This window comes from Pogona vitticeps, chromosome 3, assembly GCF_051106095.1.
Source record: "Pogona vitticeps strain Pit_001003342236 chromosome 3, PviZW2.1, whole genome shotgun sequence".
Lineage (NCBI taxonomy): Eukaryota > Metazoa > Chordata > Lepidosauria > Squamata > Agamidae > Pogona > Pogona vitticeps.
In genome coordinates this window covers 263,965,037-263,978,761 of record NC_135785.1, presented here as the reverse complement: position 1 = coordinate 263,978,761, position 13,725 = coordinate 263,965,037, and the positions used below count along the sequence as shown (strand labels likewise).

At 52.4% G+C, this 13,725-nt stretch overlaps 1 protein-coding gene across 1 annotated transcript in view; it reads right to left on the bottom strand.

The window, feature by feature from the left end:
* ARRB1 (arrestin beta 1) overlaps positions 1-10,517 on the bottom strand; it is a 114,755-nt gene extending 104,238 nt beyond the window's left edge. Inside the window, exon 1 of the mRNA XM_072993403.2 lies at positions 10,098-10,517. Coding sequence (XP_072849504.1) covers positions 10,098-10,117 — 20 coding nt within the window. The 5' untranslated portion in view covers positions 10,118-10,517. The remainder of the gene's footprint in view (positions 1-10,097) is intronic.
* Between the last annotated feature and the right edge of the window lie 3,208 nt (positions 10,518-13,725).

The window sequence follows — 13,725 nt, the reverse complement described above, 5'->3', positions numbered from 1 at the left end:
AGGTGAAGGATTCTGAAAGGAGAGTACACGCACGCACGCACAAACACCCACACGCACCCCTTCCACTGCAAGGAACTCTGCATTCCGGTGCCAGTCCTGAGCTTTAAAGGGCCCTTCCCCATACCTGCTCCCTGCTTCCACCAAGCCCTCTTGGACTGCAGCTAGCCAGGGCGGCTCCTAACACAGCACATCTGGAGGGCAACAGACTGGGGAAAAACAAAAACACCGACATTTGCCACTTTTAAAATGTATTCCGTGTCACACCTTTCATCTCTGCAGTCAGTTTGTGTACAAAAGCCAGGGCTCACTGGATCGAAGTCCCTGGTCTTTTTAAGTAGAAGGATTTATGATGTTACCTGCCTCATCCCCCCTCCCTCTCCCAGCTTGCTTGTTACCGACATGTTACTGTACAGTATTTTTCCATGTATAAAATGACACTTTTCCCTAAATTAATTAAAAGAAAACTTCAGGGTCGTTTTATACACGGAAGTAAGGGGGGTGGGATCAAAGCGCTTGGATCCCTGCTTTCCCCCTCCACATTTTGCAAAGAAAATAGAGGGGAAAAGCGATTCCTCCTTTCCCCCTACATATTTGTTGCAAAACGTTTCCAACGAAAATGTAGGGGGAAAGGAGGAATTGCTTTCCCCCATCCATTTTCTTTGCAAAACATGGAGGAGGAAAGGACCTTTTTGCGGAGAAAGTGGAGGGGGAAAGCAGGAATCACTTTCCCCCTCTGAATGCTTTCCCCCTCCACTTTCTTGCAAAGAAAGAAATTTTGGGTTAGAAAAGTGGGTGGGTGTGTCTTATACATGGAAAAATACGGTAGCTGATTTTTCAAAGATCATTATTGCAAAATCTCCTTGTTCTTGGTTTGGTCTTTAATGGACAGTTAAGAGCCATTGGCTTTACAAAAGACCTGTTTGTCGTTTGTTGCTATGGCCCAGTCCGGCAACCTGCATTATCGGGCTCTCCTTGGGAGGAGGGCTGACTTCACGAGCTGTCATGATGAACACCTCCACCTCCATGTTTATCACTGCAGTTGAAGCGCATGAAACTGTTGGGCACCATGCACCTTTAAAGGGGGAAAAATCTGTGTAAGCTGACTTTTAAACACCCACCGCGAGGTATTTCTGTTATGACGGGTACTCACTATGACATGACACGAACACACTCAGCGATGTGTCTTCCAGCCCAGCGGCGCTCGGAGCCAAAATACAGGATCAGCAGAATCACATGCTGCAGCTTTTCCAGGACATGTTCTTTAAACCAGCAGTGGGGAGAATTGCATGCTTTGATGGTAAACGGTGTGAAGTCTGATAGGCAACTGCTGATATCTGCAACTGCTTACGTATAATACTGTATGGCATTCCTTGATATTGTTCCCAAAGCCCCAATGACGACGGGGGCCACATAAAATGCATTTCATCCACAAGCGAGAAGTTCGGATGGCCAGATTTCTGTATTTTGTTAGTTTTTCCAATTCTTTATTTTCAACTCTGGCATCTCCTGGAATTGGAATGCCAATGATCCAGACAGGTTTTAATATTTATATATATCACCACACACAAAGGTTGTTTGGTGACCCAGGTAAAGCATTTTTAGCTACCATCAGCCCATCTATTACACACCTGAAGTGACAAAAGCCAGCAAGCACTGTGTTATCATATTCTTTGGATCACATATAAGAACAGTACAGTTGAGTATGACGATAAATTAAAGATTCAAGATGACCTAAATAGGCTTGGGAACTGGGCCAGATTAAACAGAATGAGTTTCAGCAGGGAAAACCTTGAAGTTCTACATTTAGGCAAGAAAAATCAGAAGCACAAATACTGTATAAGATGGGTGACAGCTAGGGGGGCGTTTAGTAGATGACAAGCCAAACATCAGCCAAGAGCGTAATGCAGCAGCAAAAAAAGCCAATATGATGCTAGCCTCCATCAATAGAACTCTAGTGTCCAAACCAAACCAAGGGAAGTCACCCCAACTCAGCTTTGATCAGGGCTCATCCAGAATCCTGTATCCAGTTCTGGCCACTGGCCATCAATCAATCACAGTTTAAGAAGGATATTGACAAGCTGGCCTGCGCCAAGATGCAAGGCGACGGTCTTGGATGCAAAAAGGAAAAAAAGCGTCTGAAGAAGCTGACTTTGGGAGTCCACACAGACCAACCTGCTCATCTTAAAGGCACCACAAGACTTCTTGTTTCAGTCTTGTTTTCTTTCTATGACACAAAATTGTAAGTTGCCCAGAGAACTTTGGGTAGAGAGGGCGGCATATAAGTGAAACAAACAAACAAACAAACAAACAAACAAACAAACAAACAAATACGGTAAAGAAGATGGAAACCAGCCCTCTGTGACAGGGTGAAGGAAGCTTTCTAGCCTGGAGAAGAGAAGAGAATTTGGCATCTTCCTTGCTGTATTGAACCCCACTGTATTTGAACACAATTTAATTGTGTTTTGATATTATTTTCCCCCCAGTCTGAATCATTTCTACTTCATCTTGCTTTGCGTCACTTTGAGTCCCAGTTTGGGGGGAAAGGTGGGGCACAAATCAAATTAACACACAGAGCTTCCTTGGCTGTGGATTCTGGGAGTTGTAGTCCGAAACCCATCACTTTCCATGCTCCTCTCCATATCTTTTTGGGGGAAGATCTCATGAGAGGCAAAATTCTCCCTGCTCAGATTTACACACAACATTTAACACGGAGTGTCTTCCATCAGGGCAGAAATATGGGTGCAGCTATCTGTTCTTGAGATCCAGAAACAAGCGGAAGGCCAAGAGGCAAATGGCCGGTAAAAGTCTTCCTCTGTGACCCTCCTTCTTGCACACCAGTTGGAAACAGAGGTTGGACCATCCTCTTATCAGGGACTCTTGAGACAGGGGTTTCCTGCACTGGTGGGGGGTTAGACTAGATGATCTTGGGAGCCCCTTGAAGTGACTACAGTTATAGGAAGACCTGCATCTGGCTGCTCAGCTTTCTTCCCGTCTAGGAAGCGACAGAACAAAGGCAGGTGAGTGGGAACAAGCAAGACCGGAGACAGTTACACGAATTGTCAACCGTTAAAGGCGCTTCCAGCCCAAGGACTTGGTACTGGGTTTTAATCCTGCTTCTGCAGCAACCCAGTCTCTCTCTTGCCTCTCCCTTGACCATCCCACCTGCAGCCCTTGAATGCCAATGTTGATCTTCAGAGGGGGAAAAAAAGGAGATTTAACGAAAAGGATTAGGGCAGGAGTACAAGCACCGCCAGGGATTATGGTAAAGCCAATCCAATTAACAGGAGAAAGGCAAGGCTCTCCTCAAAGGTAAGCAACTGCAGCTAAGCAAGGTTCTCTTGAATCAGGAAACATCTCCCACGAGCACCCGGTTGAGAAAGGAGAATCTGGAAGATAATTTCCCCCTCTTGTCTTTTCTAGATCCACGTGTAGATTGCAACTCTGGCAGCTCTCCCTTCCTGCCACTTTTGAGGTGACTTCCAGCTTCTTCTTGTTCTTCCATCTTAGCTGGAGGGAGCAACAGGCCCTGGAGATCACTCAAACCACCTCTAGCCGTTTCTGTAACCCAACCCCTCTCCTCTACAGCGCCTAAATAGGGTTTCCTTTAGATGATTAGCTGTACGTTGTCGCTTCCGCTGTCAATGCCAGTTTCCAGAATGGTTGCGCCTGCTCCGCAGCCACTTACTGCGCTAGTCCACAGCTCGATTAAATACAAAACATGAACCGGGAGTCCCAGCCAGAAGAGCACTCCCACAGAAGGACAAGTCAGCTCTTTATTTGGTTTTTATTCCGCACCCAGCACTCTGCTGCAGGTGCCGTAACTCCTTAGGGTGTTGCCCAGAGAGTAAGGAAGGGGCTTTGGAAAGCAGGATACCCATTCCAGCTGAGAAGCAGCAAAGCCGAGCCATGATTCGAAAGAGACCTGCCATGCACGGGGCTGAGATTATTTTAGGAACCAGGTGAGGACTAAGGACACTGCCGTATCCTCATCCTAATTCTGATGCTCGCACCTGCTCTCCAGGTTTCCCTTAGGCTTCTTCCCCAGCCATCTCTAGAGGTCCCCAGTATCACCCCAGTATGGAGAGGGGATTTGAGCCTGCTTAGTTTGCAAAACCAGACAAGACCAGGTGTATTCAGGAAGGTACTGAGATGCAAATTTAAGGACTTCCAACAGAAGCAGGGCTGAAGTTCCTCCTGGCACAGTCCTGCCAGCACATGAAGGAGATTTGCAACAGAAGAAGTCCTTTTCTGACTGCATATGATTGCAGGTCGCCCCTCTGCGATCTGCAGCACCTTAGCATATACCAAAGGAAGGGGTTCCTGCTCAACCAGCCAGGCCCCCTCCTCCCTGGGCTTAAAACGGACATTTAATGGGTTTCAGTGCTGTAAAGAGCGGCAGGAAGCCAGCCAGTGGTCCAGGCCAGACTCCCCATTAACGACGTGCGATACAGCCAAGCCCAGCCTGCTGCAAGATGTGGAAACCTGTCAGGATGAGAAGCCACCCATTGCAACTTCACATCGGGTTCCACAAAAACTTCCCGGCAGCTCCAGCCACCTCAGCAGAAAGCAAAGAGGAAGAGGGTTTTCATGCTCCCGGCTTGACTCGCAAGATTCCCAGCACCTGGAACAGGCAAATGTGGGGGAAGTGAAAAATTTTAAAAACTGCTGTGCTGCTGAGGATTTGCACACCGGAATGAGCGATGCAAGAGCAGCTGAGAGAAAGAACGCTGACGGATCAGATGATCCCCTTCCTTGCTTGCTTGGGCCTATGAATGCTGGCGGATGATGAACCCAGCCGATGGCCGGTGAACCCTCAGACAGACATACAGGCCACCCGAATCTGGCCCACAACCAACCTAGGCAATAGGGGCATCCATCCATACAGCGCCAGGGGGGTGATGCTGACGCTGGTCTACCATAACAGGCAGTCGTCCCTGCAACCCACAGCACTCTGTGCAATCATCATCTGTTTGGACTACATCTCCCAGAACCCCCCAGCCACCCTACGAGATAAGCTGTCGGGTTGGGAAACACGGATCGGATCCTGCAGAAAGGCCGTGCTCACCTTGAACTCCCGGGTGGGGAGGAGGGTCTAAACGTGGCCAGCCATAAAAGAACGGGAATCAAAAGGAAAAGGAGCCTGAAGGAAGCAAAGAAGGGCTCAGGGCGGACCAACGTTCTGCAACCCCCTCCGGCCCCTGGTTGCCTTGAGAAACACACGGCGCTTGAGAGAAGGCACGGATCCTGCTCCTGAACGCAGCCCTTCGGCTCAATTGTGCAGAAGGAGACGCTGGCACAGTGTGTGTGTGTGCCGTTTGAGTCAGACGCCAGGACTTTTCCTGCCGGGAGCAAAGACGCAAGGGTGGCGTGGGGAGAAAGGAAATCTCCCTGCCCTTAATCCAGGCGCTGTGTTGGCACCGGCTACGGATCTGCCCCAGGGATCCCTCGCTTGCTAGTACCTCGCAGCCGCCTCCCTTCCGATTAGGCCCATCTTTCAAAAGCTCGCTGCCAGCCATCCTTCTCCAGAGGCCAGAGGTTCCGAGAGCAAGCCTACCCCAGCCAGCCAGGGGTCCAGTGGGGAGGGACTCCCACCCACCCCCCAAATGGAGGCTTCAGCCCTCATACTAAGCCTTCGGTCTTCAGCTAAAAGGATGAGGTCGCCACTGCTGGGATCATGGGGTCTCCTTTCCAAAACTCAAGCATGCATATACCAAGTATGTTTTCCCCCCCCTTTTAAAGCAAGGAGCCACTTATTTGGACGTAAACCTTGATTGGCTGAATCACTCTGTGAGTTAGGTGTGTGGCTGTGGGGCCAGAGGTGGAGAGTTCGATTCCCCCCACCGCGCATCTCCTGCGAGAAAAGCCAGCCTGGGAGGCTTTGGGCAAAAAGCTTCAGGGTGCTCCCAGGGCAATCCTAGAAGAAGGGAAGGGGAATTTACTCCTGAGTCCTCTCTACCTGGACAACCTTCGAAAGGATCACCCTAAGTCAGAATTGACTTGATGGCCAATGATCCTTCTTTTGCGCTGGCTGGATAGCTCAGTGTTTCAGGCATCGGTTGGGAGTTTAATTCTCCACTCTGCTTCCTGCGAAATAGAGCCAGCCGGTGTAGCCTTGGGCCAGTCTGTGGACCCGACCCCCCCAAGAAGAAGGGAACGGTAGACCTCTTCTGCGTCTTCTCTCACCTGGAAAAGTCAGAATGGACTTGATGGCACATGAGAGCCAGTGTGGTGTAGTGGGTTGACCGTGTCAGACTCGGCTCAAGAGACCTGGGTTCTAATCTCTGCTCGGCCACAGCAATGCCCTGGAGGATAGCAGTGATGAAGTATGCTTTGAACATCTCACATACCTCGAAAACTAAGTCAGAAGGGACTTGAGGGTGCAAAACCACAAGTAAACCCTGAAGGCCTATTTGGGTCAAGGATGTGGAGTCCCATCAAGGAAGGCGCAGAAGTGATTTCCAAACTTCAACCCCCAGCTTCTCTGGGACTACAACTCCCAGAAGTGCTGATCATAGCCTCTTCTAGCCTCTAGGAAACACCCAAGGTCCTGAGTTTGGGAAGAAGGGGCAGTCCCACCAAGGCTTGGGAAAGCCAAGCCCGTTCAAAGAGGCCACCACAGGGCTTCGGAAGGAGAAAGGGTTTCTGTCGCTCCCCTGCTTCACGCACCGAAGGTCCCAGGTTTCGTTCCTGACATCTCCAGGGTACCAAACACTTATGGATTATGTACAGTACATACCTAGATGTCCATTTAATCTCTGAGCAAGTGAAAGGAAAGGGACTAGACTCACAACCTTTGTGACTTCAAAGGGTTTTTCTCTGACAGACAAAATGAAAGAACCATATGTGTACTTATTTCTCATTTTAACGTGTTTGCAAGAGAAAAAGAGAAAGAGAGAGATGGAGCTGCTTTTTTCACGGAAAACAGTACATGCTGTGCAGAAAACATGGTTTTTGTGCACAAAGAACAACCCTGTAGTGTATTTGTATGTGTTTTTTTGTTTTGTTTTGTTTTTGCTAATACTGGTGCTGAAAAGAAAACATGTTCACCTTTTTAGCCTTGCGTGGAAGCTAAGAAATCTCCCTGTGGGTGCCTTTTTTTTTTCAACAGGGTGCCTGCGTGGGGACAGATGAGACTTGACACCAAGGAGGGGAAATTTTGCAAGTGTTTCTTATATCCTCAAAGATCACACACACAGAGAGAGAGAGAGAAGCTACCAGGCAGAGCAGGCCTCACGGGGTTCAGTGAACCAAGAGTCGAAAAACAACAGCCACGCGGAAGGAAGGCAGCCCTCCTCTAAGGACGCAGAAGGGACCTGCAGCTAAAAGGTGGGACCAGCCACATTTTGCAGCCACCTTTCAAATATTCTGTGGCTGATGCTGTTTTCTACTTCTGTTCCCAAAAGGCACACTTATCGGCCCACACATACTGTAGTGGTGAGCGCACAACCCTTAAACAAGAGAGAATGCCAGAAAGCAAAATTCCCTGAGTGAGGAGCACAGCTAGCCTGGACAACCTGACCCACGCAAGCACATCATAACAAAAGCTTATATGACTGTTTTCTTTGGGGAAGGGGGGGGGACAGACACTGGGGAGGGGGGGGCCTTCTGAGCAGAGAAGCAGGAAGGGCTTGGCTCTTTCCTGCAGGCTCTTCCTCCTCTTCTGCCCAACACTGAAAGCGGCATGAAATCTTTCATCGACTTAAACCTTGTGAACGGTCCATCCGGCTTGACTCTACAGTCCCAAGGGTGTAAAAAAATTAAGGGGAAGGGAGCCGGAGGAGGAAAACCAACCAAACGGAGCATCCTCTGGATTGCCCTGTCACCTCCCATGAACAATGCCGGCTGTTTGCCTGTTGACACACACACACCCCGGAAACACAACTGCTGAGGTCCCTGGCTGCAGATCCCGAGTTTGGGAGTTTGATTCCCCCACGGCGCCTCCTTCACCAGGTCCCTTCCCAGCTCTGCCGTTGCAGGATTTATTAAGGGCAAAGGTTTTAAGTACCCCATTCCTGCTTCTCAGTGGAAAGGTGGGTTCAGCTGGGCTCCTGTTACACACACCTTGTCTAAAGCGTGGCTCCTTCACCAGAGCAGTGAAGGGGGAGAACCAAAGGGGGCTTTTACACATGGGAAAAGACAGAGGTTCTGCTCAGCCCTGATAGGCACATCTGGGGGTCGACGTCTGGGTTTTCCCTAAGCTGGGGTTGACCAGCACGTCGTTCCAGACCCTCTCTGGCCTGGACGGAAGATCACAGCCCGGCTGGCTGAGAACACAGCGGGTCCTGAGACGAGAGCAGGGACCCCTATGAGAAGGCCACGTCCATGGGACCGGCATCCTCTCAACATCTTCTGCAGATCTCAGTTCCCTGAGATGCTAAGCATCGCTCTTGACGGTCTCCACCTAGGGTGGGCATGCCCTTAGCCAGCTGCTGGGGGGGGGTGACCCACAGCTTTGTCTCTTCCAGAGGGCGAACTGCTCCAAAATGCTCAACTCCCCTAAATGGAGTGAGCAGGTTGCCAAGGGCTTTGGGGTTTGCAAAGAAAAAGGGATGCCAGATTCCCGGAAATTTTGAAGCCGTGTAAAACAGCTTTGGGGAGGAAAAAAAGAGAGAAAAAATGTGTTTTGTTTTTTTCAATTTTTCCGCCCCCCCCCCCCTCACCACAGGCCTTCCCATTTCACAGTCAAGACTGAGCAGCTAATCTAGTCTGATGCCCTCCAACCATTTTGGATTATCCCTCTTATCATCCTCCCTGCACCCCCCCCCTCCCCAGCCCTGTAGCGCAGATAAATTAGCTGTCTTGGGAGAGCTTCATTCCACACCCAGCGTGTGCCAGGCGCTGCACACCAGAAAGAAACAGCCATAAATAATGCCGTAATGAAGAGCGAAGCTAATCGATCCGGGTCCCTCCGTTCAAACAACCCCCACCCCACCCAAATCAGGCCACCCCATTCTTTCGCAAATCACACCCAAGGATGCCCTCTCGAGACTGCACACACTTTCTTAGGTGAGAGTCAACCTCTGGGTGCTTACACTGGAGGAGAAACACACACCAGGACTTCTGGTCGGTGCCACCTCCCTCTCACCCCACTGCTGTGGGTCTCGTTTTGTCTTGTTCCTTTTTTGGGGGGGGGCTGTACTCTGCTTGGGTTCCCTGCTGTGCTTGCAGGGGGGGGGGAATAAAAAGAGGCCGTGAGCCAAGTCTGAGAAAGGAGCTCACTTCACCTCTGTGTTCACACTCATCCTGACATCTGGAGGTGCCCCCCCAAACCTGCTCTCTTGATCTTTTTTTAAAAATACATAAATAAATGTTAAAAAATGCACACATTGTTTGTTCCCCCTTCCATGGCAACATCTCCCTCTCTCCCTCCGAAAAGAAATCCTTCTTAAGGGAAAAGAAGAGAGCCTGAGGCCACGCAAGGGGAGGAGAATAATGGTCCAGGCCTCCAGGCCTCTGCCCCACATCTGTCTGGCCTTGGGGCCCGCATCTTGTGGCAATGAGTTCCAAAGGCATGCCACCCGGTGTGAAGGACTGCTCTTCCCTGCTGTGACACCTGCGACACCTGGTCCGTTCCCAGGTTTTAAAAGAGAGATAACTCCCCTCGCTCCTCCCCGCCCCCCAAATAAAACAGGTCCCCGACCCCCTGTAGCCTTTCGGTCTTACAGCTTGGGGCTCCGGCGTTTCTTCCTCCGAGCGGCGAGGGATTCTGCCCCCCGCGACTGCCCGCCCCAGGAAAGGCCCGCGAGGCCGACACCGTAGAGATGCGCACCACCTCCGAGCCCGCTTTCCAGACACGCATCTGCACAGCCCCTTTCCCACGTTACCTCTGGGGGGGGCACACGTCCCCCGGCGACGCCCGAGTTTGCCCCAGCATGCGCCGCCCGACCCACCCACCCCCTGCTCGCCCGCTGAGACACGGGGAGCCGCAACCCCCGCGGGTAACGTGTGAACGTGGTGGGGGGGGGTGGGGGGAAAGAGCAGCCGCCCTGCCCCGAGCGCGGCGGGGTGCGCGGCATCCCCAAGCCCACACCCGGTCCAAGGCCCAAGGGAGGAGGTGGTGGTGGTCCCCCATCGTCCGCGGCCGCCCCCTTACTCACCGGGTGCCCTTGTCGCCCATGGCCGGCGGCGGCGGAGGCGCGAGCCCCGAGGGGGGGGGGCGCCCCGAGCGATGCTCCCGGTGCGGAGGAAGCGGAGGCAGATGCTCCAGATGCTGATGCTGCTCCGGCGGCGGCGGCTGGCCTTCGGCTCCCGGCACCGCGCCTCGGTCGGTCGGTCTGGACGGCAGGCAGGCAGGCAGGCGCGAGCGAGGGAGCCTCCGGAGGGCGAGGCGGAGAGAAGCCGGCCTCCCTCCCGGCCGCCCGTCGGTCCGCCTTCACGGCCGCGCCATCCCCGGCCCCCTCCGGCCGCCGCCGCCGCTGCCGCTGCTCCCTCTGTCCGCGGAGGCTCGGCCGCAGAGCTTTCCCCGCCGGACCCCTCCGGCCGCCGCGTCTCCTCCTCCTCCTCCTCCTCCTTCCTCTTCTTCGCGCCGCCCCGAAAAAAAAGGGGGCCGGGGAGGCTCTTCTCTTCCCCCCCCTCCTCCTCCCCGCTCGCGCCCCGCCTCCGCCTCCGCCTCCCTCGCCCTGCCTGGTGGTGATGCCCGGGTCGGGCGCTTCCCACGGCGCCGGCGCTCCCGGGCCACCCCCGACCCTTCCCGTGCCTCCCAGGGGGCTGGAGGGAGGGAGGGAGAGGGAAGCAACTGGGTGGGCGGTTGCCCCCCCTCCGGCCGGCCAAGCGAGGGAGGACAGGCGGGCGGGCGGGTCGTCTGAAAGGGGCCGCGGGTGGAAGAGCGCGTTCTCTGTCTCTCTCTCTCTCTCTTGCGGGTGCACATACACGCGTAGGCGCGGGTGCGCAGAACAGGCGCGGCGGCCCGCGTTCCCACGTGCTGGTGGCGAACCCCACCACCACCACCACCCCCTCCGCCCCCGAGACGCGGGAGCGCCCCTCGCCTCCGCCTGCCTGCCTGCCTGCCGGGGCTGGCCGGGCGCGGCTCCTCCCGAGGCACGTGTAGGCGTCGGGCAGGCTGGCCAGCCTTTTCCCCTTTCCCACGGGCGCCTCCGACGGTGCGGCCCTTCCCGCGGGGGTGTCGCTGCTCCCCCTCGCCCAAGGGAAGGGCCGGAGAGGGTCCGGCAAGCGGCCCTCCCTTGCCTGCTGGGGCCACCCTCTCACCCGCCTACAGACGTTACCTTCCCGTGTGTGGGGTGGAGATTGGGGGGGGGACCTGGAGGGGAAAAAAACAACAGACCAAGTTGAGGGGGGGGGACAGGGTGTGTTTTATAACCAAAGCCCTTCCCCCCCCCCAGAACATTTGCAAAAAAAAAAAAAAGGGATTTGGAATATGTTCTTTTTCAATTACAAATACTCTTGTCTATGACATGGTGTTCAAGTGAAAAAGAGGTTCAGGTTTCGGTGCCTTTAATCAATATATGGAGGGAACAGAGGAGAGGGGCCTTCTCTGTGGCTGCTCCCAGAGACGGTGGAACTCCCTCCCACTGGAGGCAAGCCTGGCCCCATCTTGTCTGCCCTTCCACAAGTAGCCAAAGACCTTTCTCTTCCGGGGCAAGCTTTACCTCACTGACTGGCTGCTTGAGATGGGTTTTTCTAAATGGACCGTGCATTTCTGCTTTGTGGTGTTAGCATTGCTAGTGCCTACCATTTCTCAGATTGGTATTTGTTTGTTCCTTTTTAATATTTCTATACTTAGTGTTTTTATTGGCTCAGGCATATCGTGAGAACGGCTGATGGTCGGATTCCGAAAGATCTCCTGTATGGAAAATGAGTGCAGGGAAATCGCCCCAGAGGGAGACCACAGCTGCGATACAAGGAGATCTGCCAGCGGGATCTGAAGGCCTTAGGAATAGACCTCAACAGATGGGAAACCTTGACATCTGAGCGTTCAGCCTGGAGGCAGGCGGTGCATCGTGGCCTCTCCCAATTTGAAGAGACCCTTGTCCAGCAGACCGAGGCAAAGAGGCCGTCCCGAAAGCAGCAAAACCAGGGAGCTGGACAGGGGACAGATTGGATTTGTCTTCAATGTGGAAGGAATTGTCACTCTCGAATTGGCCTCCTCGGCCACACTAGACGCTGTTCCAAGTGCTCTGTTCAAAGCACGTTACCATAGTCTTTCAAGATGGAAGGATGCCTAATCTAAGTGTTTTTAACTTTTAATATTGTCTTTTAATGATGTAAGCTGCTTTGTATACTCATTGTTTTTAGCTCTAAATATTGCTTTTCAATGGCTGATGTAAGCCGCCTTGGGTCTTTTTCAAAGAGAAAGCTAGGGTAAAAATATTCTAAATAAATAAATCATTTCAGCTAGTGTTGCTTGCTTTTCCTCTTTGAAGCAATGACTAACAGTCCGGGAACCCTCTCACTTTTCTCCACCGGTCACCCTAGTCAGAAAGCGGGTGAGGCGGGGGGCAGGGCAGGTGTGCATCCCTGGCAAAAACGTGGGGTTGTATCATGCGTTATAGGTGATGGCTGAAAAGCTGCCAATCCCGAAAGAGATTGTGTACGGGAGTTCTCTGCACTTACAAGGGCTGTGGACAACTGGATTTCTATTGTAAAGTTGTTTGGAGATTTAGATACTGTAAATGGGCAAGATTTCCACCGGGAAATGCAGTTTAGATCCATTGCCGATGATGAAGGCCATCACAATGTTGACGAAAGAGGGCCCATAACCATTAATTACATTTTCCTGCTTGGGAACACCCAACGGACAATTCCGCACCACGGGTTTCCTCTTTTCATAAGTTAGGCGGTTTTTAGCCAGAAGATGGAGAAGGGCTCAGGATAAAGTCAAAATTAAACAGTCAAAGGTCTCCCGGGGAAGGGGAGGGGTTTGTGTGCGTTTTTTTCACACTTGGGTTCTGCATGTGCTTGGGCCAGCCCTTGACACCATCTCCAGACCTCTTGTGAAAAGCAAAAATCTTTGACCACCAGGCCAGCTGTGGAGTTCAGCTGGCCAAAATTCACTGCCCTCTCTCTGCTAATCTCTCTGGCACCTGCTACCTAGAAGTCTGAGACGAAATGAGAGCTTCTGAAACACCAGCAGACGGCAGTGCAATATGTCATAGGTTTTTTTTCTCTCCAGCCGTTAAATTAAATTCATTAAGTACAACTCCTCTCTGGGCCTGAGGACCCCTGCTGCCTTTCCCCTTTCCCAGCATGATTGCTGCTTCCAGAGAATCCTGCCTTCTCAGGAGGTGACCAAACCACAGCAGCTTTGATCTCAACATTTTTGCCTCCTGAGAATATTCAGGCTTGATTTGCTCTGGGACCCACTTGTTCATCATTCTGAAAGCCTGGTGTATCTCGGAAGCTCTCCACCAGCAACATATTTCAAAGGAATCATTTTTCCCCGTCCACTTTCTATTGTCCACTGGTATATCTCATTTCAAATAAGCTCCTGTTCTGTTGTTTACATGGAGCTATCACGACTCAGCGCCATATTTCTGGCCCCTTCCAACAGCTTGGTCACAAAGGGGGATCTTCCCTGAGCTTTGGGGGTCGCCTTCCGACACCTCTGTGATCACCTCAGGATTTCTCCCTCTGTTTAGGACCCCTAATCTCTCCTGATGGGTGATAAATCCCTTCCAGGAACACAAAAATTGCCGAGGGACCAGGAGCCCTTTCCAGAGCTGACCACCGGTCATCACTGGTTCCTCCCCCTTTCCACTTTCTTTAACT